This window comes from Pollicipes pollicipes, unplaced genomic scaffold, assembly GCF_011947565.3.
Source record: "Pollicipes pollicipes isolate AB1234 unplaced genomic scaffold, Ppol_2.1 Scaffold_2555;HRSCAF=2994_pilon_pilon_pilon, whole genome shotgun sequence".
NCBI classification, from domain to species: domain Eukaryota; kingdom Metazoa; phylum Arthropoda; class Thecostraca; order Pollicipedomorpha; family Pollicipedidae; genus Pollicipes; species Pollicipes pollicipes.
This window is the reverse complement of record NW_023596136.1, coordinates 35,186,589-35,210,773: the sequence shown is the minus strand read 5'-3', so window position 1 is coordinate 35,210,773 and position 24,185 is coordinate 35,186,589. Positions and strand designations below refer to the sequence as shown.

At 61.2% G+C, this 24,185-nt stretch overlaps 2 protein-coding genes across 3 annotated transcripts in view; one reads left to right on the top strand and one right to left on the bottom strand.

Moving 5' to 3' along the window:
* Positions 1-7,773, top strand: part of LOC119103495 (G-protein coupled receptor moody) — a 46,345-nt gene extending 38,572 nt beyond the window's left edge. Inside the window, exons 2-4 of the mRNA XM_037227072.1 lie at positions 4,520-4,627; positions 5,527-5,657; positions 6,001-7,773. Coding sequence (XP_037082967.1) covers positions 4,520-4,627; positions 5,527-5,657; positions 6,001-6,754 — 993 coding nt within the window. The 3' untranslated portion in view covers positions 6,755-7,773. The remainder of the gene's footprint in view (positions 1-4,519; positions 4,628-5,526; positions 5,658-6,000) is intronic.
* Positions 7,774-7,915: 142 nt separating this feature from the next.
* The window catches only part of Actn (alpha actinin), a 47,547-nt gene continuing 31,277 nt past the window's right edge, over positions 7,916-24,185 (bottom strand). The window contains exons 3-14 of one of the 2 annotated variants that reach the window (XM_037227049.1): positions 20,035-20,288; positions 19,505-19,586; positions 18,744-18,829; positions 17,576-17,668; positions 16,871-17,101; positions 16,422-16,498; positions 13,650-13,779; positions 12,859-13,122; positions 12,054-12,290; positions 11,218-11,603; positions 10,189-10,495; positions 7,916-9,218 (exon numbers count right to left, since the gene is read on the bottom strand). In XM_037227049.1, coding sequence (XP_037082944.1) covers positions 9,024-9,218; positions 10,189-10,495; positions 11,218-11,603; positions 12,054-12,290; positions 12,859-13,122; positions 13,650-13,779; positions 16,422-16,498; positions 16,871-17,101; positions 17,576-17,668; positions 18,744-18,829; positions 19,505-19,586; positions 20,035-20,288 — 2,342 coding nt within the window. In that variant the 3' untranslated portion in view covers positions 7,916-9,023. Of the gene's footprint in view, positions 9,219-10,188; positions 10,496-11,217; positions 11,604-12,053; positions 12,291-12,858; positions 13,123-13,649; positions 13,780-16,421; positions 16,499-16,870; positions 17,102-17,575; positions 17,669-18,245; positions 18,332-18,743; positions 18,830-19,504; positions 19,587-20,034; positions 20,289-24,185 lie in introns of both variants that reach the window. The other variant, XM_037227059.1, reaches the window with a different exon arrangement.

Sequence of the window (24,185 nt, the reverse complement as noted above, 5' to 3'; positions counted from 1 at the left end):
GGTTGCGTTCATCATCGCTCATAGGATTTCTTTGCGGATCCGACCTTTGCCTGATGGAATACCTTACGGGCGCTGGGTGTAGTGAGCTGACTGCCAGGGACGTATGTGGGGTTTGGAAAACAGACCTCAGCCATAAGCCAGTTTTTCGTGCAGTTTATCATGGTATGATTTATTTACAACCGTATAGAAATCGGTGGGTAACGGCTCGCCCCTCTCGCCCTTTCCTCTCCCTCTTTATCTGTGTGTACGTGACGATGGTGGTTGTCGCAAATCCTCGAAGGACTCCATTTGATCTGTTTTCAGGAAGCTGCTGTGCACCCACGACGGCGGCGTTAATTAGAATCAGAGATCAACGCTGCTATCGTGCTTACCGATGTCGTCCATTAAGCTGTGCGTCGAAGCCGATAAGGCACAGCAAAAGAGCGTAATAAATGACCCGGCAGTATCGATTCGCCGACAATATGTTTGCCAAGACAAATTCAGCAATAACCCCCCTGCAAAAATTGCTCTCGAGATTTTCGTCGCGGTTTAAATGTCGTTATATATTTCAAAAGCTTGAAGGACACTGTATCGCTACCACTGCAAACGTCAGACCTCCCTAACTTCGCCGCTGCCACTTGTTCACCGGTGTCGCAATGTGTCTATGCAGTGATTCCGAAACCCCGACCGCGAAGCACTGGATGGGCTGTTGTGCTGTGTCAGCGAGCTCCGTTTTACAAAAGTTGCATTTTATGAGCCCTTGCACTGCTTCTTTTGCAAGTTATTCTTCGTCCAATGCGTTTGGGCTTTTGACATTTCCTAGCGTGAGGGATTCAAGCAATGCGTTTGATTGTCCCTATGGCTCACCTTTTTCGTCGCAACGAATCAATGGCGGCGGCCGCACACGGACAACATAAGGCGCGTGCGGAACTCGTCGTTTTGCTGGAAATACTCGCCGCCAGTGACTAAGCGATCGACCGATGGCATTTTGACGGCGCAAAAATGTGAAATTTTGACGACGGCGTGATGTACTCGGCGTTTTTCTTCTTCTCAAAATGCCGATGTTCTCCGCTCGCCCAACGATTACTAGCGCAACCGTGCGTCGCACAACTCGTGTTGGCCACACGAATTAGAAACAACTTAACAGTTGGTTGCGGTTGGTCGACGCTTTCAAATTGGGTAAGCGCCTCCACGTATTCTGGCTGCCGAGATGCAGCACAAAACGTGAAAAACGTAAAATCGGCCAAATGCATCTTGCCACTTTCAGGCACGTGACGCGTGACACGTGCGAGCGAACGTTTGGCACCACGCGATTCTCCGTCTAATTATCTGCCCAAGCTTGTCAGTTTCTAGTCGCTCCCATCCCTGGTTGCCGAGATGTTTGCCACAGCTTCGAGCGGCAGCTCGTCGGCTTCAAATCTCGCTGTTCAGCGATCCGCCGTTCGGCACGTGAGTGGCACTGCGCAAAACGGGGCAGATAGACAGACAGGCAGACGCACCGCGAGGAAACAGTATATAGATAAAATGATTACATGATATGTACGCTGATGGACATGTTCCTTACCCTCTCCATGACATGTCAATAATGATTAAATGTTGATAAATATACTAGAGTACATTTGAACATGTCTTCAGTATTTCACGCCACGTTTAGCGATCGTTGGGACACGGGACAAATGCAAAGACGTGCATATGCATGAACACTCTCCGCATGTTATTCCATAGCAATGCCGTATGTATGTAACACAAAGCGACGCTCACAAGGTACGTGTGCCATCGTTATCAAATTGCAGTGAGTGTGTAATCACGGACGCTCCACACCGTTCCCAATGTGGTCATGCACACCAGAGCTGTATTGATAATGAATACAGAGATTACACCTGAACTGACGCGAATGTGATCCGAATGACCCACCAAAGCCAAAGCATGTCACCAAAGAAGAATCGAGTCTAAAACGGAAGTATCATACGGAGGAAGAAGTAAGCATTCACTGCCACGTACATTCAGTATTCAAGTCGTTATTCAGTGACCAATTTATTACATGCGTTCAGTATTGACTGCCGCCGCAGCCGGCAACAGTGGCCGAAGAAGCAGTGTATGTCGAATGCACGTAATCCGATCGATACAGTGAAGCGACGATGTCCCTGTTCTCGGCTGATTAAACGTCATTGTGTGAACGCTTATTGACCACATGATTATTGACAGTGCTGATTGACCACAAGACCATTATCACCATCGATCGATGCCATCCGAACAGTGGTGTCATTAACTACATGTTGGCCCACTGACGTCATTAATTGGCAATAGTGACGTCAGAGGGCCGTGCTGTTGACAGTTGGTTTGCTCGGCATCAGGGTGATGCAGATCAACAGGGAAGTTTAGGAGTCTACGTGGGGTATGCGCGGTGGACTAGTACCACTATGATGATGTTTGAATGCATTGACTCGCTTTATCTTTGAACGCATTGACTCGCTTTGTGTTAGACTATGACGAGATATGTATATGCACACATGGTTCAGGCTAATCGTTGTGCTCTTTGCGTTTGGTTGTTTGTTTGTTTGTGTTTTGTGAAGAACTAGCCTTGTGCTACCTTTCACGGGGAGCCGGTCAGCAGACTGCGACCGTAGCGTGGAATGGACGCTGCGACAGCAGACTATGACACATCCCTCAGACCCGCCTCACTGCCTCCCTCAATCGCTACGTTCCGGCATCAGCACCTGAACTTCAACCTTAACGTGCCTGCATGAATTTCCACTGTGGCAGCTGAGGCGGCTGCCCGCTCCCCTCTGAGCAGGCTAATGCAAAGCACCTTCGGGTTCTCATCCTCCGCAATCTGCATCGTAGTGTGCTCAACCTCAAGGAGGCAGATTGAGCTAACTTATGTGTGCTTCCAACAACAGCACCGCGCAAGGTGGCCGAGACTGGTTCATGCGCCGAAACCACGAACCTGTGCGCTTCTAAATAGTACTGTGTAAGATGGTTTCCACGGAACAGCAGTGTCATCGATCCAGTTTTGTTCACACACAGCTTACAAAAGGAAACCGAATCGACGAAACTTGCTTAGCCTTGTGCTCGTGATGTGTAACTCAGTCACTATAGTTCATGGTTTTTCCATGTAAATGTTTGTGATAGGCGGTATTGCGTCCATTCATGTTTGCAAGTGTGCATCCGTGATTCGCCTCTGAACGAGAGCAATTTCTAAAGCCGCGATGCGGCCTGATAATTAGTGAATGCACCGCGGTGTCGGGCTGGAGTGTGCGGCTTAATAAACCATCGATGAATGCTTAAAAGCTTATTTTGATGATCGACAGGTTGAATTACAGCATCTCCTGATTTACATATGGACCTCCGCTTTGCCACCTGGTAACACTTTACACCGCAGTATCTCTACGATGTTTTGACTTAAACATTACCCGTGCTGAAGGCTCGTAATGCCCCTGCTTGTCGTCGTTGCCGCCTGATATATATATATATATATATATATATATATATATATATATATATATGCCATAGCGGAATATATACCAAGTCACGGCATGCTAGCCGAAGCCTTCGCTGTTAACGTATATTTTAGCAATGCTGCGTTCGTTGGGGCAAGAAAGCTGCTTTTCGCCATTGTATCCGGTGTTTTGTTTTTTCGTCGTGGAAATGATGTGTTGGAAACCTTTTGTTATCCTCGTTAATGAGCGGGGAAAGATGAACTCCCTAGCAAGGTTGAAAAAATCATGAAACTAAACGGGGAATGTCAAGGTTGTGAAATTCATTGGCACATTTACGGAGCATCTGTTTTGCAAGACTTTTGTCCCATTTCATGTCAGTCGTCCGGTTTCTGAACTGGACCGTCATATCTCGAACATTTCCGAAGGTTGCGGAACCATTTTTATGCAAAAGATATTTTGCTTCGGTTTCATGACGTTTGATTTCTGAGCGGAGTCTTAACGGTCCTCAAGTGACAGTGTCGTTTTCAAGTCAGTGACCTTTTCGATGTCCACTTTCGTACGCACCGATGACTCATAGCGTCCTTTTTCTCCTTACGTCTGTTGGCTTACGACACCTTGATACGCCGAGTCTGATTCTGGCTACCACTCTACGCATATTCCACCAAAAACGCATTGTTTGTGCACCGCAGTACAGGTCCTTTCCCCACGTAAGACACATGGGTAACGATTTGTTTGAAATACATCATTGAAAACACTGACTTGAGGTTAGCGATGAGCTGAAGGAATCAGATTGGATATTGTTGAACCGTGTTGTGCTCCAGACTTACCACCGGCTTTCGTTCTGAAGCTCTAACCTAATTAGCTCGGCCAAACGGAAGTGGTGTCCGGTCCCCCTGTACACCAACATTTTCGTCCGGTGTTCAAGTAAAGTCTCTGCTGTCCGCTAAGGATCGGCGTGAGCTTGGGTGCCATTTAAAGCTTACGTCTTGCATATTTTTTCAACAATCCTACGTCCCAATGTAAGGCGAGTGGCTGCATCGTGTTTGATCGCGACGTTCCTGACACACGCAAAGAACTGATGTGAGTCTCTTCACCGGCAGGGACACAACGCCACGGCCATCTTCATCATAAACCTAAGCGTGACGGACCTGTTGCTGTGCTGTTTCAACCTGCCACTGGCCGCCTCGCTCTTCATCCATCAGGCCTGGGTGAGCGCAGGCCGTCCGCGGCCCGGGGGCGGACTCCGAGCCACGGCCGCCGCGGGCCGACTGTCCGGCTTCAGGCCGTCCGCGACCCGGGGCGGACTCCGAGCCACGGCCGCCGTAGGCCGACCGCCCGGCTTCAGGCCGTCCGCGGCCCGGCGGCGGACTCCGAGCCACGGCCGCCGCGAGCCAGCTGTCCGGCTTCAGGCCGTCCGCGGCCCGGGGGCAGACTCCGAGCCACGGCCGTCATGGGCCGGCTGTCCGGCTTCAGGCCGTCCGCGGCCCGGGGGCAGACTCCGAGCCACGGCCGTCACTCACGGCTGTCCGGCTTCAGGCCGTCCGCGGCCCGGGGGCGGACTCCGAGCCACGGCCGTCATGGGCCGGCTGTCCGGCGTCAGTCATCTGAGAAGGCTAGCCGACAAAACTCCGCCGCTCAAACTCCGAAGCGGCGCTGTTTCTTACCTCGCGAGACTCCGGTGCGCCGTGCGCCTCGCTGGCTGGTATTGGACCGTCGGCCTTGCTGACACCGGCCAGAAATTGATACAAATGAGCCCATAACTTCTGACTTATTGCAAGTTCGCGTGGGTCAGCGTAGGCGGTAAATTGAGCAGTTAACTGTGATTTTCACGGAGGCTGTGGCACTGAGATTAGACGTATCCGCGCGTCGGTGGTGGAGAATCAACGTACTACGATAGGCATTTGCTTACCTGAGAGAACTTTTCGACCGCACGGCCCCAAAGTAAACAATGCGTGATAAATCCCACCAGCAAATGTATTGTTTCCCCACGCGCGACGGACGGAGACCGATGCGTTAAAATGTGTTGCCTTCACTGTGCTATCTGACGTACAGCGTGGGACTACAGCGTTTGGTCGCCAGAAGATGATGCGTGTTCCGCCCGTTCCAGGTTCACGGCCAGGCTCTCTGCGTTCTGTTTCCCGTCCTTCGCTACGGTCTCATCGCCGTGTCGCTCTTCACAATCTTGGCCATCACAATCAATCGCTACGTCATCATCGGCCATCCGGATGTTTATAACAGGTACGACCGCCCCTTTTCGTTCACATGGTCGTCACAGGTACACATCGCCAAGGCTGCTCGTTCTCTATCAAGATTGTTCCGGGGCCACATCTCTTTTGTCCCGCCATACAGCATGGCACATCAGGGACAGCATGGCACATCAGGGAGCCGGACAGCAGTTCGCACATCTGGTGTGCACATTGAGCAATCCACACGAAAACAAGGCAGTCATGTGACCCAGCTAAAGCAAAATGGCACGCCGCTTTGTTCAATAAATGGCTCTCAGATAGCGTGAGTGGGTCGAGCTGGTGCCGCTACATGCTCCAGGAAGTTCACATGTCCTCACCCATAACCGTGCTTCCAGGATGTACCAGCCCAAGATACTAGCGCTGATGATCACTGCCATCTGGCTGAGCGCGTTCATGTTCCTAGTTCCAACCATGTCCGGAAGGTGGGGGCACTTTGGGCTGGATTTGAAGATCGGCAGCTGCACGATCCTGCCCAACGCCGATGGCTCATCTCCGAAGGACTTTCTGTTCGTCATTGCGTTCCTCCTGCCCGCTGTCGCGTTCTGCGTATGCTACGCGCGCATTTTCCTGATCGTGCGCCGAACGGAGCGCTTAGCCCGCCAGGGGCCAAGGGGCGGCACGCGCCCCCCGCCGGCCAGCCCCGCCGCAGCAGAAACCAGCCTCACCGTGTCAGAGGTCAAGGCCAGTCATCTGGAGGTGCCGGAGCCGGCCGGCGAGCGCAAACCGAGTCACGGCAGTCAGCTGATCGTGACGCTAGCCTCGACACTTCGCGATCGCGGCTCGCCGCGCGCCGCCGGCAGCATGTCGGCTAAGGACAAGCGCCTGCTCAAGATGATCCTGGTCATCTTCCTATCCTTCGTGCTCTGCTACCTGCCCATCACCATCGTCAAGGTCCTGGGCAAGGAGCTGGACGCCCCGGTCATCAACGTACTGGGCTACGTGCTCATCTACCTTACCACGTGCACCAACCCCATCATTTACGTAGCGATGAGCTCCGAGTACCGTAAGGCGTATCGTCAGCTGCTCTCCTGCGGCCGCCGCCAGACGGCGCTGCCGAGCGCGGCCAACAGGAGCGGCAGCAGGGTCTAGGACGCCGTGGCAGCCCGGTCCGGCGCCGGCAGGGCCCGGTGCGTCGCGGCGCTGCGGCCGTCCCCGCCAGTCCTGAGCAGAGCCCCCTGGAGCCCCGCGCCGGCTGCGAGCGGAGGGCGTTCTGCCGCTTCGGCGACTGGAGCCCCGCGTCGGCCGCGAGCGGAGGGCGTACCGCCGCTTCGGCGACTGGAGCCCCGCGCCGGCTGCGAGCGGAGAGAGTTCTGCTGCTTCGGTGACTGGTGCCCCGCTCCAGCTGCGAGCGGAGGAGGTTCTGCCGCTTCGGCGACTGGAGCCCCGCGCCGGCTGCGAGCGGAGGAGGTTCTGCCGCTTCGGCGACCGGAGCCTCGCGCCGGCTGCGAGCGGAGGAGGTTCTGCCGCTTCGGCGACTGGAGCCCCGCGCCAGCTGCGAGCGGAGGGCGTTCTGCCGCGTCGGTGACTGCGGCCAGCGGGTGGTACCGCGGTGCCCGCCGTGTGTCGTGCCCGCACTCTGTCCATGTGTACGGTGTTGTGACCCCACGCGCCGCTCGAGTAGCGGCGTGGCCGGCGCAGCCGGCGGCTCGTCGGGCCGAGGGAGGGGCCAGCTGGCGGCGGCTCCTCGGCGGGGCCTTGTGCCTGCGCGAGGTCACGCTAGAGACGCTGTCGTCCGCGGCCGGCCGGGCCCGTGACGTCGCTCTGCTATGCTTGTGTAAAATCCGTGATGTCATGTGATATATTGAATTTCGCACTTTGTTTTCCACATTGGACGATGTACGCAAACCTCGCGAAATACACATATTTAAATACGGTCCGAGCTGGGCGTTGCTGTAACAACCCACTCCCAAAACTGAAGGTGTCTTTTTCTTGCCATTTCGTTCATCTACCGCGGCAAACCGTTCCATACGGCTGCCTGTGCCACCATTTCGATGATGATTCAGGCTTCAGGGCGTGCTGAATGCCCCGGCCATATGGCGCCCGTGTCGCCATCTCAAAGGCGCAGCTGATTTATCTAGTGCACCGAGGCCACTCCTTCCCACTTCATCCGGACTTCAACCGGCCACTCCAACGCATCACACCCAAGGCCAACGCAGCACAAACATGCCTTCGGTGCTCCGGCCTCTGACGTCATCCGGGCCACCCCCGCAGCCGCCCGGGCGCCGCGCCCGCCCCAGTAGAGTCGTCATACTCCAGCAGCGCGTGTATTTACAGGTCCGGACAACAGGCGCTCGCTCAGCATCCCCCGCGCATGCGCGGTCCACGGCGGGGGCCGCGCCGGTGTCGGGCGCGCCGGTGGCGCATCGACGCGCGAGGGTCTCTCTCCGTAACACTTTCTCGCTTAGACTTAGATAAAAATTTATTGGCCGTCCGAAGGCGCTTTCGTCCAACGCGCTCACTCGCTCTCCCTCTCTCTTCATGCGCTCTGCGACACACACTCGAAGAAGAACGCCCGCGCATCTGGGCGAGGAAGCCTGCATTTTACCGTATCGCCAGTCGCGGCGGAGCGCAGCGCCATCTGCGCAGATCGCCGCACACGTGGCGCCGCCTACCGGGCCGCGGCGGTGTCCGTCCACTGGCCGGGTGCGACTGCTCAGTACAGGAGGCAGAGAAAGCCGGGTGGAGGGGCGGCGCCGACGTCGGCGCCGGCGCCGGCGGTGGGCGGCGGGCGGCGGGCGGCAGACGGCGGGCTCCGGTCCCGGGCCACCGGTCTGGGACTGAGCGACGCCGGGGACCCCTCCCGCTGCGGGAACTGGGCGGCCCGGCGCACCCCTCGCCGACCGACGGCGCGCCGCCCCGGCCACCACCGCCACCGCCGCCGCCGCCGCCCAAGATTATCTCGAGTTATTTACAAAACATCCAATGTACACATTGATCAATCAACAAAGACTAGACGTATTGATACGATGAACTAAGGCAAGACACAGCTGCTCGTTAGCTCGCGTCTGGCCGAGCAAACAACGTTCGTCACACACAGTCCAGCTCTCGGCCAGGGTCCGCGCCGGCCGGGCCGGCGTCCTCGGCGCGGGGCGGGGCTCGCCCGGGGCGGAGCGGCGCGGGCACAGGCGGAGGCGGAGGCGGAGGCGGAGGCGGAGGCGGGGGCGGGGACGCTGGCGCGGGGCGGGGCGGGGCGGGGAGGGGGAGGGGGACGGGCAGGGGCAGGGGCGGGGGCGGGGCTGGGTTTGGGCTCGGGCTTCCGGCGAGCCGGCGCGAGGCCTCACGACCCACACCCCAGACCAGCGGGCTGGTGGGCGCCCGAGCAGACAGCTCCGCCGCGGGCCGGCGGCTGCGGCACCACCTACAGGTCCGACTCGCCGTACAGCGCAGTGGAGAAGGACAGGTAGTCGAGCGCGCCCGGCGCCGCGTTGGGGCCGGTGAACGGCGCCATCCGCTGGATGCAGTACTCGGCCTGGTCGGGCGGCAGCTCGCGACGTAGCTCCTCCGGCAGGATGTACGGCTTGTCGGCGGCCAGGATTCGGAACGAATCGATCACCTAGAGGAGGCACGCGGACGCCCTGGGTCAGCGCAGCACGCGGCACGGTGGAGTCATCGGATCACAGCCCGTTGACACGGCGGAGCCATCCAGTCACAGTCCGTTGACACCGCGGAGCCATTGGATCACAGTCCGCTGACACAGCGGAGCCATCGGGTCACAGTCCGCTGACACGGTGGAGTCATCGGATCACAGTCCGTTGACACGGCGGATCCATCGGGTCACAGTCCCGAATCTGCGCCAACAGTCTGACCGGCAGGCCATCTCCAAAGCACCATCGCTGCACTGCGACTAGCGCCTCAGACCGAACACCGATGTGGACAATCCCCCCCCCCCCCCACATATCATAGCGCAGATGGTGTGATAAACACAAACCACCACCACCATATGCATCAACGCGAACCCACTCTTGCCCAAGGTAATTTCAGAGAACAGCATTCTCCGTTCCCAACACAATATCCACCCGTAAATTTAGAGCGTCCACCCCCCCCCCCCCCCCCCATGCCAGCCCACGGCACCCCCGTCCCTCCTGTGCCATCTGGCGGCCCGTCCACCCGCCACCCCACGGCACCCCGTCTGTCCTGCGCCGTCTGGCGGCTCACTCACCCGCCACCCCGCGGCACCCCGTCCCTCCTGTGCCGTCTGGCGGCCCGCTCACCCGCCACCCTGCGGCACCCCGTCTGTCCTGTGCCGTCTGGCGGCTCGCTCACCCGCCACCCCGCGGCACCCCGTCCCTCCTGTGCCGTCTGGCGGCCCGCTCACCCGCCACCCTGCGGCACCCCGTCTGTCCTGCGCCGTCTGGCGGCCCGTTCACCCGCCACCCCGCGGCACCCCGTCCCTCCCGTGCCGTCTGGCGGCCCGCTCACCCGCCACCCTGCGGCACCCCGTCCCTCCTGTGCCGTCTGGCGGCCCGCTCAACCGCCACCCCGCGGCACCCCGTCCCTCCTGCGCCGTTTGGCGGCCCGCTCACCTGCTCGGCCGTGTCCATGTCGGTCGACTCGCGCGTCATGAAGTCCAGGAAGGCGTCGAACGGCACCTGGTGCGTGGCGTTCGGGTCCACCACGGCCAGGATGCGCTGGAAGTCCAGCTCACCCTGCCGGTCCTTGCCCAGGCTGTAGCCCACCGAGATCAGGCAGCTCTTGAACTCGTCCCAGTTAAGGCGGCCGGTGCGCGTCTTGTCGAAGTGGTTGAAGGAGGCGCGGAACTCGTTCAGCTGGTCCTGGCTGATGCCCTTGCTGTCGCGCGTCAGGATCTGGTTCTCCACTTCGTTGATGTTCCTGGGGACGAGACCGGCGGCGGTCAACGGGACGTCGGCTGGGCAGAGCTGTGGCCGCACAGCTGACGCGGGGGTGACCTCCGACCCGGCCGCCATAAGCCACGGCCGTGATCTGCTAATGCGCTGGAGGTTTCAGCACGCCATCAGCTACGATCTTTTCGCACTCACATGAAGTTATGGTTTTTTATAAGCAGATAACCCCGTTCATCTACCGGTTGCAGATTCAGCACAGGTTCCTTAAAATTCACTCATAAACGCGTTACGTCATCCAAAGTGGCGACACACCGCTGGCGCCTGCGCGGCGACCCCTGAGGACCGCACTCCAGCCTGTCCGGCCCGACCCTGAACCCAGCGTTACGCACCTGCTGACGGGCGTGAGCAGGTGCTCCCAGCCTGTCCCAGCCCGACCCGGACCCCAGCACCACGCATGGACGTGAGCAGGTGCTCCCAGCCTGTCCCGGCCCGACCCAGCCCCAGCGTCACGCATGGACGTGAGCAGGTGCTCCCAGCCTGTCCCAGCCCGACCCGGACCCCAGCACCACGCATGGACGTGAGCAGGTGCTCCCAGCCTGTCCAGGCCCGACCCAGCCCCAGCGTCACGCATGGACGTGAGCAGGTGTTACCCAGCCTGTCCCGGCCCAACCCAGACCCCATCGTCACACATGGACGTGAGCAGGTGCTCCCAGCCTCCCCCGGCCCGACCCGGACCCCAGCGCGACGCACCTGTTGATGGACGTGAGCAGGTGCTCCCAGCCGATGCGCAGCGCCTCCATCGTGTACTGGGTGTAGCGGTTCTCGAAGATCATGCTCTCCTGGATCGACTGGTGGATCCGCTCCAGCTCGTCGATCTGCGGCTTGTACGCGTACACGGCCTGCTCGTAGTTCTTCAGCTTGATCAGCTGATCCTCGAGCGCGCCGTGGCCGCCCATGCCGATGGCGGCGACCGAGGCCATCTGCTGCTCGATCCACGGCCCCACCTGGTTGGCCTTCTCGGCGAACTGACGACGCAGCGCCTCGTTGTTCTGCTGGCGGCGCATCTCGTTCTGCAGCGTCTGGTCGCGCTGCGGCACCAGGCTCTGGCGCACGTCCGACCACTTCTGCGTCAGCACCTGGCGACGCGGCGCTCCGTGAGCTCCCGAGGACGCGCGGCGCAGAGCGCGACGCGCGCACGCGCGCACCGCGCAAGATCACGGGAAGGCGCAGATCTGCTCGACGTGTCTGAGCACGACCAGCATCAGACTGTCGCGAACTCCGTCCGCGGTGCACACGGTCGTCCAGGGGGGGGGGGGGGGGAGGAGGAGGGGAGAGGCATCTCCGTCGATGGTTGTGATTTAAAAGCGCCGACAGCAAAGATAGTTTTGCACAGATCAGGCATGGCCTATGCGGCACCGCCAGCCACTCATTGAGACCTAGAGCGGGCGGAGTAGTTAACATTGGGCTCAGCTGACCGAATGACACCACCGACCGGACCACCACCGACCTTGAGGGCAGGCCAGCAAAACAATCCTCAAAAAGAGCGCCTTCCACCAAAAGCCGCCGGTAGCGGGCGGCCGACTCACGTTCGCGGTGAGCGACGTGTAGGGATTCTCCAGGCCGCCAGGGATCTGGTACTGACGCGCCAGCGTCTCCACCTCCTTCACCAGGTTGACCACCGAGTTGTACTCCTTGTCGGCTTCACCCAGCGTGGCCTTGAACTGCTCGTGCGCCTCGATCAGCCCCTGGATCTCCTCCATGGTGTGCACGATGAACATGTCGACCAAGTCCTCGCGAGCGCCGTCCAGCCAGTTGTTGAACGGCTGTAACACGAGCAACGCGTCACCATGGCAACGAGGCGGGGTGAGCAGATAGGACGCGCGCAACGTAAGGTGGTCCAAGATCTCATTTATCGAAGCGCTAAGCGATCCGCCTTTGGGGAAGTCATCCCGTTCACTGAAATGTAAATGGGACGTCAGCACACCCACAATATGTTGGTCCACTACACAGACGAAACGTTTCACAGCGCTCATGCGGCTGACTGACAGTCAAATGCATAGCTTACGATAGTCTCTGGGAATGTCAATGAGTGCCATGCCGGGATCTGCACCGAACGACGCACAGAACTGTAGGAAAACACCACCTAGTCCCGGCCCCCGAGTGGATCCAGCAAGTGCGCAGCATTCACACGGCAGCACCAGATGATCTGCACCACTCCGAAACGCGCATTGCCCACCAAGCGTCTCGATCCCGACCGATCACCGCCGCCCCGTCGCTGACGTGCCACCCTCTCGCCACCCGCCAGTCACACAGCAGCCCCGCCTGCCCACCGCCGCGTCCCTCCACTCCATCCCCAGCGATCGGGCAGCGGTCGCCGGCGCGTGCACTGACCGCCGCGCGCTTGGCGAACTCCAGGTGCAGCTGGTCCAGCTTCTCCAGCAGCCGCTCCGTCTCGTCCAGCTGCGTGCGCCGCTGGGTGGTGAACGTGCCGAGCCGGTCCCACTGGTCGCAGATGCGCTGGCAGCGGGCGTTGATGGTGGCCGCGTCGTGGTAGTCGAGAGAGTTGAGCTCCTGCGCGATGGCGGCGATCTGCTCCACGCGCTCCTGGTGCGCGGCCAGGTCCGACTCGAACGCCTCGTGTTTCTTCTTCAGAGCCTGCCGACGGCCAGCGGCGCTAGTCAGGACAGGGTTGGCTGGGACAGCGCGGCGGACTGCGACGGAACCAGTCAGAACAGGGCGGCGAGGGCTGGCTGGGGAAGCACGGCGGACCGGGACGGAACCAGTCAGAACAGGGCGGCGAACAGCACGGTGCGTGTCAGACCAAGAGGGAACAGGGCGCTGGAGAAGAGCGCGGATAACAAACTACGCGGACACGCTTTGGGTGGCAGGTTAAAGAGATGTGGCTCAAAACAACGAGGCGTCAACAGGCCACCAGCCCTGTTCCTGCCTCCAACAACCATCCACGAGGTGAAGATGGCGGGACTTGCGTACAACAAAGGGTTTTAGGTGGGGACGAGGCGGGGCGAGCAGGCTTCGCGCTAAGTCAAAGCTTTAAAGCTTTAGGACAACGTGTGTGGCAGGAAAGCAGACGAGAGCGGAGAGGTGCGGAGGCCTCCCCAGTCGCTAATCTGGCCGCCGCATTACTGATTCCCGGCCGCCAGCGGATGACGCCTCCGACGCACCTTCAGGTCATTGAGCTTGCAGTTCCTGAAGTCCTGGCTCTGCAGCATCTCCTCCTTTCCGCGCGTCCATTCCTCGTGGATGTCCGCCTTATGGTTGAACTTCTTGGCCAGATGGTCTATTCTCTCCAGCCTGGCAAACACATCGCGAGAGCGTTGTCAATGCCAAATCAGTCACTGAGCCGGTCAGGTCGGTCGAAATGCCCTGCATTGAAGTAATCAGAACAAACGCATTCAGAAGACCGGCGCACGGAAAACATTCGGAAGGCCTTAAGCACATAACATGACCACGACCGCCATTTACCGCCATTAAGTATTAAACGAACGCTTCCTTAAAGAAAATCTTCCACAAAATACCGCAGCTATCCAAAGGCCGTTATCACAAAAATCCAGGATTGCTCGCCCGCACGCAGCCGCGAAAAATATTCCCACAACACGCGGAGTGATGCCTATAGCGACACGCACACGCATCAGCTTAATACTGCCCCATTCCTACATTTGAGACAGCGCTAGCCAAGCCATAATTACATGAAATGCACACTGCCTTTCTGACCTGCTCTGGTATCGCTTACGGCCCCGACCACGACTCATGGTTGCCTAGAGCGGACCGCGGCGCGCCCCTCCACCGCCCAGCGCTGGCACTGGGCCACCGGGCTGCGCGCCGGTCCCGGCGGGCCACGCCGCCCGACAAAAACGTGAGGGTCACAGCAGCGAACCCCAGACACCACCCCGGGCGACTGCAGCGCCGGCGAGCCCGGGCGGGCCAACACACACTCGCCACCGCGAGGCTCTTCAGAGCTCCTCCCCTCCCCGCCCACACCATCGACCAAGCCGCCACAGAGGCCCGCCGGCCAGCACCACGCTACTGCCAGCTGGGCTGACGTGGAGCCGCTGCTGCCGACGGCACCGACAGCACAGATGGCGTACTGACTGGCCAACCGAGCGCTCTTGGCAGGCTGCCAGCGCATCGAGTCATCACATCAGCCTGTACGCGCTCAGAGCAAGCGATGAGATCCATACCTTTCCTCTCAGCCAGATACCCCCGACCTATTGGTACTCTATCATTACAACACTTGACGCTACTTTCAAATTTCCGCGCAAGGTTTAAGTCAAACGAAAAATTTCGCGGTCCAAAAAACTGAGACAAACAAATTCCGACCGCGGGGCACGGCCCTGATGGGTGGCAACAGGCACCATTCCCGAACAGAGCGCCGGTGCCCCCGAGCGTGCGGCGGCGCCCGGTGGGCAGGACAGCGCAATGGCGTGCATGCTAGGAGCGGTTCGGACGGGCTGGGAGGGGCCGTCAGGCCGGACCGAGACGGCGGTGGGAGCGGGATGAGGACAGGTACCTGCCATGGAGCGCCGGGTCACTGCGAAGGTCAATCTCCTGCAGCCTGCCGGGAGACCGAGCAAGGATGGCGGGTCAGGACGGGGGCGGCCGATGTCGGGAGACCGGGCACGGACAGGGGGTCAGGACGGGGGCGGCCGATGTCGGGAGACCGAGCATGGACAGGGGGTCAGGACGGGGGCGGCCGATGTCGGGAGACCGAGCACGGACAGGGGGTCAGGACGGGGCCGGCCGATGTCGGACGACCGGCACGGACAGGGGTCAGGACGGGCGGGTCGATGTCGGGAACCGAGCACGGACAGGGGGTTCAGGACGGGGCCGGCCGATGTTTCGGACGACCGGCACGGACAGGGGTCAGGACGGGGTCGGCCGATGTCGGGAGAACCGGCACGGACAGGGGGTCAGGACGGGGGCGACCGATGTCGGGCTCTACGGACAGGGGTCAGGACGGGGGCGACCCTGTCGGGAGACCGAGCGCGGACAGGGGGTCAGGACGGGGCCGGCCGATGTCGGACGACCTCGGACAGGTGTCAGGACTGGGGCGGCCGATGTCGGAGACCGGGCACGGACAGGTGGTCAGGACGGGGGTGGCCGATTCGAGCGACCGTCACGCATGGGTCGGACGGGGTGCGGCCGATGTCGGGAGACCGAGCACGGACAGGGGTGTCAGGACGGGGCTGCCGGTTTCGGGGAATACGAGCACGGGCAGGGGGTCAGGACGGGGGCGGCCGATGTCAGGAGACCGTCACGGCAGGGGGTCAGACGGGGGCGGGCCGATGTCAGGAGACCGTGCGGACAGGGGGTCGGACGGGGGCCGATGTCGGGAGACCGAGCACGGACAAGGGGTCAGGACGGGGCGGCCGATGTCGGGAGACCGAGCACGGACGGGACGTCAGGACGGGGGCGGCCGATGTCGGGAGACCGAGCACGGGCAGGGGGTCAGGACGGGGCGGCCGATGGCCGGACACGGACGCCTCAGAGAACAGAAAGCGGGAGAGCCAGCCATCAAGCTGACAAAGCACAGAGGAAATGGTAGAATATGCCACAACAAGGTCGGTGAAAGGTAGACCTTAACTTTTTCAGATGCCGTGCTGATCGACGCCTCACTAAAATTCAACTGCCACTTCACGAGGTAAACATTCCCATGTCAATAAGGGGTCTGTGACGTGGAACAATGTCCCAAAAGGAAATGAATCGATACAGCCCGTATGGTGTGAGCCTGACAAGCTATGTCAATCAGGAGGGCGCATGGTGAAGTCGCCATGAGACGTCCTCCGAGCAGGGACGCGATAGATCGCACCAGAGCGATGGTCCGATCTGGCCAGCGCAAGGACCACGCTCCACCTCGTGCTCTCCACCACAACAGCAGCGAGGAGGAGTGAGGGCAGCGGCTGAGGGCGGACACACGGGTCAGCTCAGCTGTTTACCTCATGACCTCAGTCAGCAGCCACTCCTCGAAGGTCTTCTCGGAGCCCTCGAGGCGCTTCCACGCCGCCGCCACGTCCTGCCGCCAGCGAGACGGCACGGGTCAGACGGCCAGGCGGGGTGGGGGACGAGGGACGGGGCTGAGGCACGTGGCGACGGCCGTCGCCGGTCCAGCAGGCGCACACCGCTGCCGGGATGGATGCACAGGCGGGCATCGGTGGTGCACGGCGAGACTACCTTGTCAATGTACTGGAGAAGCGTCTGGGGGCGGGCCCTGTATCCTGACACGATGGCCATTCACGACATCTGACGAAGTCACTGGTGCAGCAGTATCCAACTGGCAGGTAACTGGAGGTCGTCGCTAACAGACTTCCACAGCACAAACGTGTTACACAAAACATACGTCACCACACTGAGTCGAGTTCCGCGAAGGCCCACATCGGACACTGACCCCCACAGTTTTGCCCTCGGTGGGCAGGTAGGCCGGCCGGTTGGAGAGGCGCAGCTTCGTCTGCAGCGTGTTGAAGTTGGTCTCCAGCTTGGCCTTCTGCTCGACGCGCGGCGGCTTGTGCTTGCGCCGGTAGTTGCGGTACTCGTCCAGCTTCTTCTGCACGCCGGCCAGCGAGTTGTCCGTCTGCCGCGACTCCAGCCAGGGCAGCGTCCGTCGGATCCACTCCAGCAGCTGGGGACAGACGCGCCAGTGACGATTATGCAACGACCCTCTCCTGCTGAGCGTGGTACTCCGAGTGTGTTCACTCAGGCGTACGTTCGCTCGCCCAGCCGCTCGCTGACGCTTCGGAGGCGGAATGCTGAAAGAACCCGACGGACGTTAACACAGACCGATTGGCAGGGACTGCGGGCAGAATGCGCTGGAGCAATCCCAACATATCAATGGTCAAACTCGAGTTGTTTGCTCACGCGGCATCCGCCACGCACGATACAGCCGAAACGTGAGGTAATGTGCCAGTTAACGCGATGGCAGACCAACGCCCAGAGCACCGGCTGGGGCTTCACTGGGGCGCCATCCCAATCCACTATCCCCCTACTCCAACAGACAAGAAGTGTTTGCCGCAGCCGGTCGGGCAGCGCTGGTTTTCGCTGGAGCCGGCCTGCCAGCGCTAGCCAGCGCGCCACAGACGGCACCCTCAGTACTCACATCGGTGGCCAGTCGTTCGTACTCCTCCATCAGTCGTTCGTTGTCCTGATTCACCTTCAGCACCTTGCAGATGCGGTTGGACGCCGTTTCAGCCTGTCGCGGACACGCGCGTAGTTAGACGGGAGTGGAGGGCTGGGAGCGGTTCGCGGGCCGTCTACGGGCCGTCCGTGGGCCTCGTCATGCGGCTCGCGTCTTCTCCCCGGTAGCCCCTCTCGCTGCGGAGCGGGGGACTGCACAAACCACGCGGCTGAAGAAGCTGAACGCGACATCGAAAACAAGCCGTACTCGACGGCGCATATCCAGTCAGTCGGCGCCTCGCCCGCACCTCGGCATCATCCACGTCTATCTCCATCGGAGCATCGCCTCATCTCCCCAATCGCGACCAACGGAGGCGTGCCGGGCGCCAGTCCCCGCGCCCCCGCGCTTGCGACGCAACCGATTCGCGCCCTGTCTCCGACCGGCAACATCTGCACCGCGCGACACGCTGGCGCCGCCGGAGGCCTGGGCTCTGACACAACGGACAGTGCCAGAGCAGCGCCGACATTGTTCGCGGGCGGACGTGAGTCAGTCCACGGCCGGGCGCTGGCGGCGCCCGCTGCGGAGGTGCCGCGACGCGCCCGCGCCGGCGCCGTCGCCGAGGGGCGGCCCACGCCGCAGGGGCGCCGTTTACCTTCTGCGCGCCGGCGAACCGGTGGTAGTAAGACGAGACATACGTCATTACGGCGCGCTCGTCTGGCACCGGCTCGTTATGGATATCTGCAACAGGCGCCGGCGCCGGGACGGGTTAGTGGGCCGCACGGACTCACGGGCGACGGGGCGCATCCGGCCCGCCGGCAGGCAGACAGCACGGCACACCATGCTCGCAAACCGCCAGCCGCACTACCAAGAAAAAACACCGGCGGCGCCACGGGCACACGCCACCGCCGGCGGCGGCGCACAACAAAAAACAAAAAAATACGGGGGACCAGCCGGGTCCACTACGGAAACCAGGCGGGCTGAGCAGCCGGACTGCGGAGGTTTCGCCAGCGTGCCGCTCCTGTGGACTCGGTCAGTGGAAACGGGGGGTTAGCCAGCGCTAAACGCGGGACGAGAGGCGTGCCCAAGCAAGGGGCATTCGGGGGCGGCCACATGAAGTATTAGTTGTGCACGCGGTCCCGAGATGGCGTACCTGCTGGGCGCCCTGGAAGGCGTGATAGTAGCAGGAGACGTAGGTCATGATGGCACGCTCGTCGGGTTTGGGCGTGTTGATCAGGTCTGCCGAGCGCCCGACACCGTCACAGCGTGTAACACGAGCGCCCCGCCAACGCCAGAAAGCGAGGCGTGTGACCCAAATGTCGGCGTCAGGGCGTCAAAGGAGCGTCTGTCACGAGCGGCGTCGAACAAGCGCCGCTCTCGTCGAGTGCGCGTAACGAGCGCCTCAAGCGTCAGGCCGCCTAACAGGGCCCGCCACCGTCGGAGACCGTGAAACGAGTGTAGCAGCGTCGGTGTCAAACGCCGCCACCGTGAGAACGAGAGATGGCACCTCTAGGGAGTGCCAATCGACGCTCACCATCAGGCACCGGGCACCGCTAGACGGTCAAACGACGCCGTTTCGAGGCGTCAAACGGGCCCCACCTGGTCAGATCGTCAGACGCGCGTCCCACAAGGTCGAGTGTCAGCCGAGCCCGCTGCCAGGCGCGGATCCCCGCCAGCCAGCCAGCCAGACAATCAGCGGAGGGAGGGGCGGGTGCCGGGTCGCCGGGCGGCAACCGCAGGGGTGCATGGAGCCCCGAGCCAACACCGGTGCGTCCCGGCGGCATCACCCCAGCTCACGTGACTTCCAACCCTCTCTCCCGCCGCAGAGTGCTGCCCCATACGCCCACGCAGGCAGCCACGGCCCACCAAATGCGCGACTCGTTCGGCCAGCCCCGAGTTAGAGCGGATGATTACCTTCGGGGTCCAACATCTTCGGGATGTCGAGGTGCTTTTCGGCCACGTCGAAGGCGGTCATCAGATTCTCCATCGGGTTGTCCTGAAAGGGAACATTTGGTTACCTTCAAGGCAAGCACAAGCCATGCGGACAGGGATCATTAGTTCACCCGAACGCCGCAAGGCGGTGTTTGAACAAGGGACACGCAACATCGCTACTTGACTGTTACAGTTCGTGACCGCCTTCGTAAGCGATGTTACATTCTCAAAAGCGTCTGGCAAGTTTGCACCAGGGGCTCCCTTCACGCGGCAAAAGCAAGCCGTCTGACCACGTGCAGATGTTGCGTCGTACATAATTATCTCGTTCATTCTCCACCTACACAACGCAATTACTACACCTCGCCACAGATTGCACGAAGCCGCCAACCTACCAGCAAACATTGACAAACGTAAAAAGCTGCGGCGGGCGAAACAAAAACCTGCCGCCGCGGCCACCGTCAGATTTCTCGAGCGCGCCGGGTCCGGCCGGGTGGCCCGCGTCGGCGCCCGACCTTGGAGAGTTTGTCGTAGTCGATGAGGTCGGGCCGGTGCCGGTGGATGAGGGCGCAGAACGCCAGGCCGTCCTTGAAGCTCGTGTGGAAGTTCTGCACGTTGACGTTCTTGTAGGGCGCCGTCTTGCGCTGGCACCAGAGCAGCAGGCCCTCCTTGGCCGTCATCTCCTCCACCGAGATGTCCTGGATGGCGAAGCGCAGGATGATGGTCCAGATCATGCCCAGCGTCATCTTCAGGTTACCATCGACGATCTCTGCCGGCGGGGACGGCCCGTCAGTGGCGTCACGGGGTCAAAACGGCCCACGCCACAAGCACACTGGATCTCAAATCCGGCCAACCGACACCTGTGGCTTTGGGACTGTGAGCTGTGACTGTGTGTGACTGTGGGCTGTGACTGTGTGTGACTGTGGGCTGTGACTGTGTGTGACCGTGGGCTTCAAATGTGTCGGCTTCTTTACAGTTACATGCGCGGGCCTGAGGCGGTAGGCGTCGGACTCACGGCACAGGCTGCGGCTTCTGTGTGGGCTCTGCACAGGCTGCATCGCTGCGGGCGGCGTCCGATAACGCGACGCCAATGACGGTATCAGCTACATACACGGCGCTCCCATTCGAGCATGATCGGAGCATCATCCACGGAACGCGTCGCAAATGCTTAGTGTCAGCACTGGCCGGTGACGCGGTGCCGCCGTTCCACCCCGACCACGGAGAGCACCGACCACGTCCAAGCGTCGGACTGCCGGCGGCGCTGGGTCTCATCCAGGCGCGGAGAACTACGCGGCTCACTGCTGCCGCTGATCTATATACTGGCGCACGTAGCGGCTCACTTTCAGACCGCTTTTTACGGCGCCGAGGTTGTGAGCGGCGCTGACGTTCACGCCTAAACGCTGTCTGTTGCGTGGGCCAAATCCGCCCGTCCCGCGGCCCAGAAACCGGCTCCGAGCCTACCATGACCAACTGCGACAGCGGGAACAGCTACCACGGCACACCACAAAAACAATCGCGACCTCGCGGCCTGCCAACGCTCTGACTCGCATTCCGGTTCGTTCGCGGGGCATGGCGACCGCCGTTCGCTCGCCGGCGAACGCCGCCGTATCTCGTTAAGCGCCGTGTCAGCGCACGACAATGCACCGCCAGCCGGCACTGGGGCGAGGTCAGGCGGTCTGGGCGCGCCATCTAAGGTCGCCTCGGCGCAAAAACGGCGCGCCGGAGGACGCCGCCGGCACCGTGTCGCAGCCGATGGTGCGAGTGGGCCGCGTGTCGCGCAAGGTCGCGACATGGACCGGGGCCAGGTCACCGGGTCTGTCCCGACTCGACCACAGAGGCAGACAGCACGTCAACGCACACGGTACCGGAGGTCGGCCGTCCCAGCCAGCGGCGGTGACCGGCTCAGCACGGGCCGGTGCCGGCACACTCGGCCGCGGACGGGGCACGGCGCGACCGCAGCCCTCCACCGGCCGCCGTGTTTATTTACGCTACCGGCGGGCTGCAGAACGGGGTGGGGGCCAGCGGTGCTTGCACGAGCGGCCAGCCGGCAGCCGTGCGGTGGCCCGCGCCGCCGGCCGCCTCCGCCGGAGAAATCGGCACCTGAGGTCACCAACAAAAAGGCCCGGTCGCGGCCGCGGCCGGCCGTTTTTGTGGCGGCCGCCCCGCCCTGGCCGCACCGGGACGCAGCGGCGACATGGGGCAGCGTCGGCCGCTCCGCAGCGGGGCGGCGGGGCGCGCCTCTCCCGCTCGGACGGCACCAGACCGGCCGGCCGGCAATAGTAAGGCACCATCACCAGCCATCACACGCCGAGTCCCTCTCACTCGGAACACTAGCAACCGTTTCAGGTCCAACAGCCCGGACATCCTAGTCCAGTGTCGGCCAGTCGTCACGGTTTATTTGAGCTTGATATTTTGTAGCAGCGAACTCCAGCTCTAAGCCCTGTCAGCGACATTAAGAGCAATGATGTAGGATGTATGCCATATCAGTACCAACGTACTTGGATGCGAACGTTCTGTAAGGTGTCGTTTTCCCGCAACCTGGCAATAGCAGCAAGACGTAGCCGTTCTTACTCCATTCATACAAGAAACGTGAAATTTGCACAATCACAAGGCTGGATGACTCGGTTCCTAACGGTGTACTGTCGTCGGTAACCAGCATCACAGCAACACGAGACGAGCACCGTCTGACGCAGCACCGTTCACGGTTCAAACGCGGCTTACTGGTTTGTCGACCCTTCTATGGCAACGTGGCAGCCGGCTGTCTTTCAGAGCAGAGAAAGGTTGGAACCGGTCTGGTATGCAAATCAGCTCACAGAAAAAGAAGCTTCGAGGCTCAACTTAGGAAATAAGTGTCATTGAAACGTTATCTACGGGGCAAAAAAGCAATTTAGGAATCGCTTCAATCAGCGATGCAACATACTCCACGGCGCCATGGCGCTGCGCCTACGGACTAGCCAACAGCGGGCTCCCAAAGCAGCGGCCTCCTATGCGGCAGCTCCGAAACCGCCCAACGGCACCGTTCAGGCTATGTGAGGGACGCCTTAAACAAGGCCTAACCCACATGTGAGCCCCGGGAATGACTCGTCGGCATCCGGGATCGAACTGGCCCGTCGGCATCCGGGACCGAACTGGCCCGTCGGCCTCCACAGACAGGCATCAAAAGGCCAATCGAGTTTACGACTTGCCATTCCGTGGGGGTAAAACCGTGGGATCCGGTAGTAATACCAGTAATCCAGGACATCGTCGACAACAGGCCAGTCAAAAAGCAATAGTGATTGGTAATAAAGTGGTCACATGTGGAACATGTCAGTATAATTGGGGGAGGCACATTAAAATTTCGAGTCATCTTTTTCACTCAAGGTCCAGGACTGGCGTCAAGGCCGCGGGATGCTGAGTGGGACTCTGGTCCCCCCCCCCCCCCCACACATGCGCATCAAGTTCCGCCCTCGCTCTCAATGAAGAACGTTTTCCCAAAACTATTGCGGGAAACAACGGGATTTTAAGCCAATTCGTTCCACATGGCGCCCATGGACGAGAAGAAAAAGTTCAGGAACACTGGAGGGGCTCGGGGCCATCAAATTTGCCCGCCCCCGCATGCAGTATTAAAAGTATGTCTGGTCATCCCTTCGCCACGTATTCGTGCGCTCAGTTGCAGCACGTCATACTGGTGGTAACGGCGGTTCGTGGGGTAAGGTACAAACGGGCGACCCCGGAAGATCCCGGAGGACCAGGAGAATAGCGTTCACAATGCTCCAGATGTTCCACCGCGGCTGCCGACGACTGACGATCCCATTAAAGCGGCCCGTTTAGCCTCCCCTGTAAACACACCGCCTTCCGTAGTCTCGGCGACTGAGCCAGCGTGACGTCATGGGCTGGCGGCGCCGTCCAGCCGCTAAAAATATTCCCAAAAGTCGGGCACCGGCGCTGGTCGAAGCGGGCGCCTGTACCCAGGTCGTCAGGATTCACCCCGCTGCCGGCGGCAGGCGACAGATGGTCTGCCGCCGCCGCCGACGGAGGCATCAGCTGAGAATGGGCCGACGACCACCCGCGCCGGCCGCCGGCCAGCTCGACCGAGCGAAAGAGTTCGGGCCCGGCGCCGGCCCGACACTCGGGACGGGCCCGAGCCGGCCGCTGGTCAGCCCGGCCGAGCGACAGAGTTCGGGCCCGGCGCCGGCCCGACACTCGGGACGGGCCCGCGCCGGCCGCCGGTCAGCCCGACCGAGCGACAGAGCTCGGTCTCAGCGCCGGCCCGACACTCGGGACGGGCCCGCGCCGGCCGCCGGTCAGCCCGGCCGAGCGACAGAGTTCGGGGCCCGGCGCCGGCCCGACACTCGGGACGGGCCCGAGCCGGCCGCCGGTCAGCCCCGAGCGACAGAGTTCGGTCTCCCGCCGGCCCGACACTCGGGACGGGCCCGAGCCGGCCGCCGGTCAGCCCGACCGAGCGACAGATTCGCTCGACCCGGCGCCGGCCCGACACTCGAGACGGGCCCAAGCCGTCACGCCTTACAGCGAGCTGCCAAATGCGAGCACGGGGCGCTGCCAGATCTCGCGGCGTGTTTGCGCTCTCACGACGCATCGATCACGACCCGTCGTTAGTGTCGGCTTTAAAAAAAACCGGCACCGATGATCTTAATACGAGGCGACGGACAGAAAGGCACACAAACAC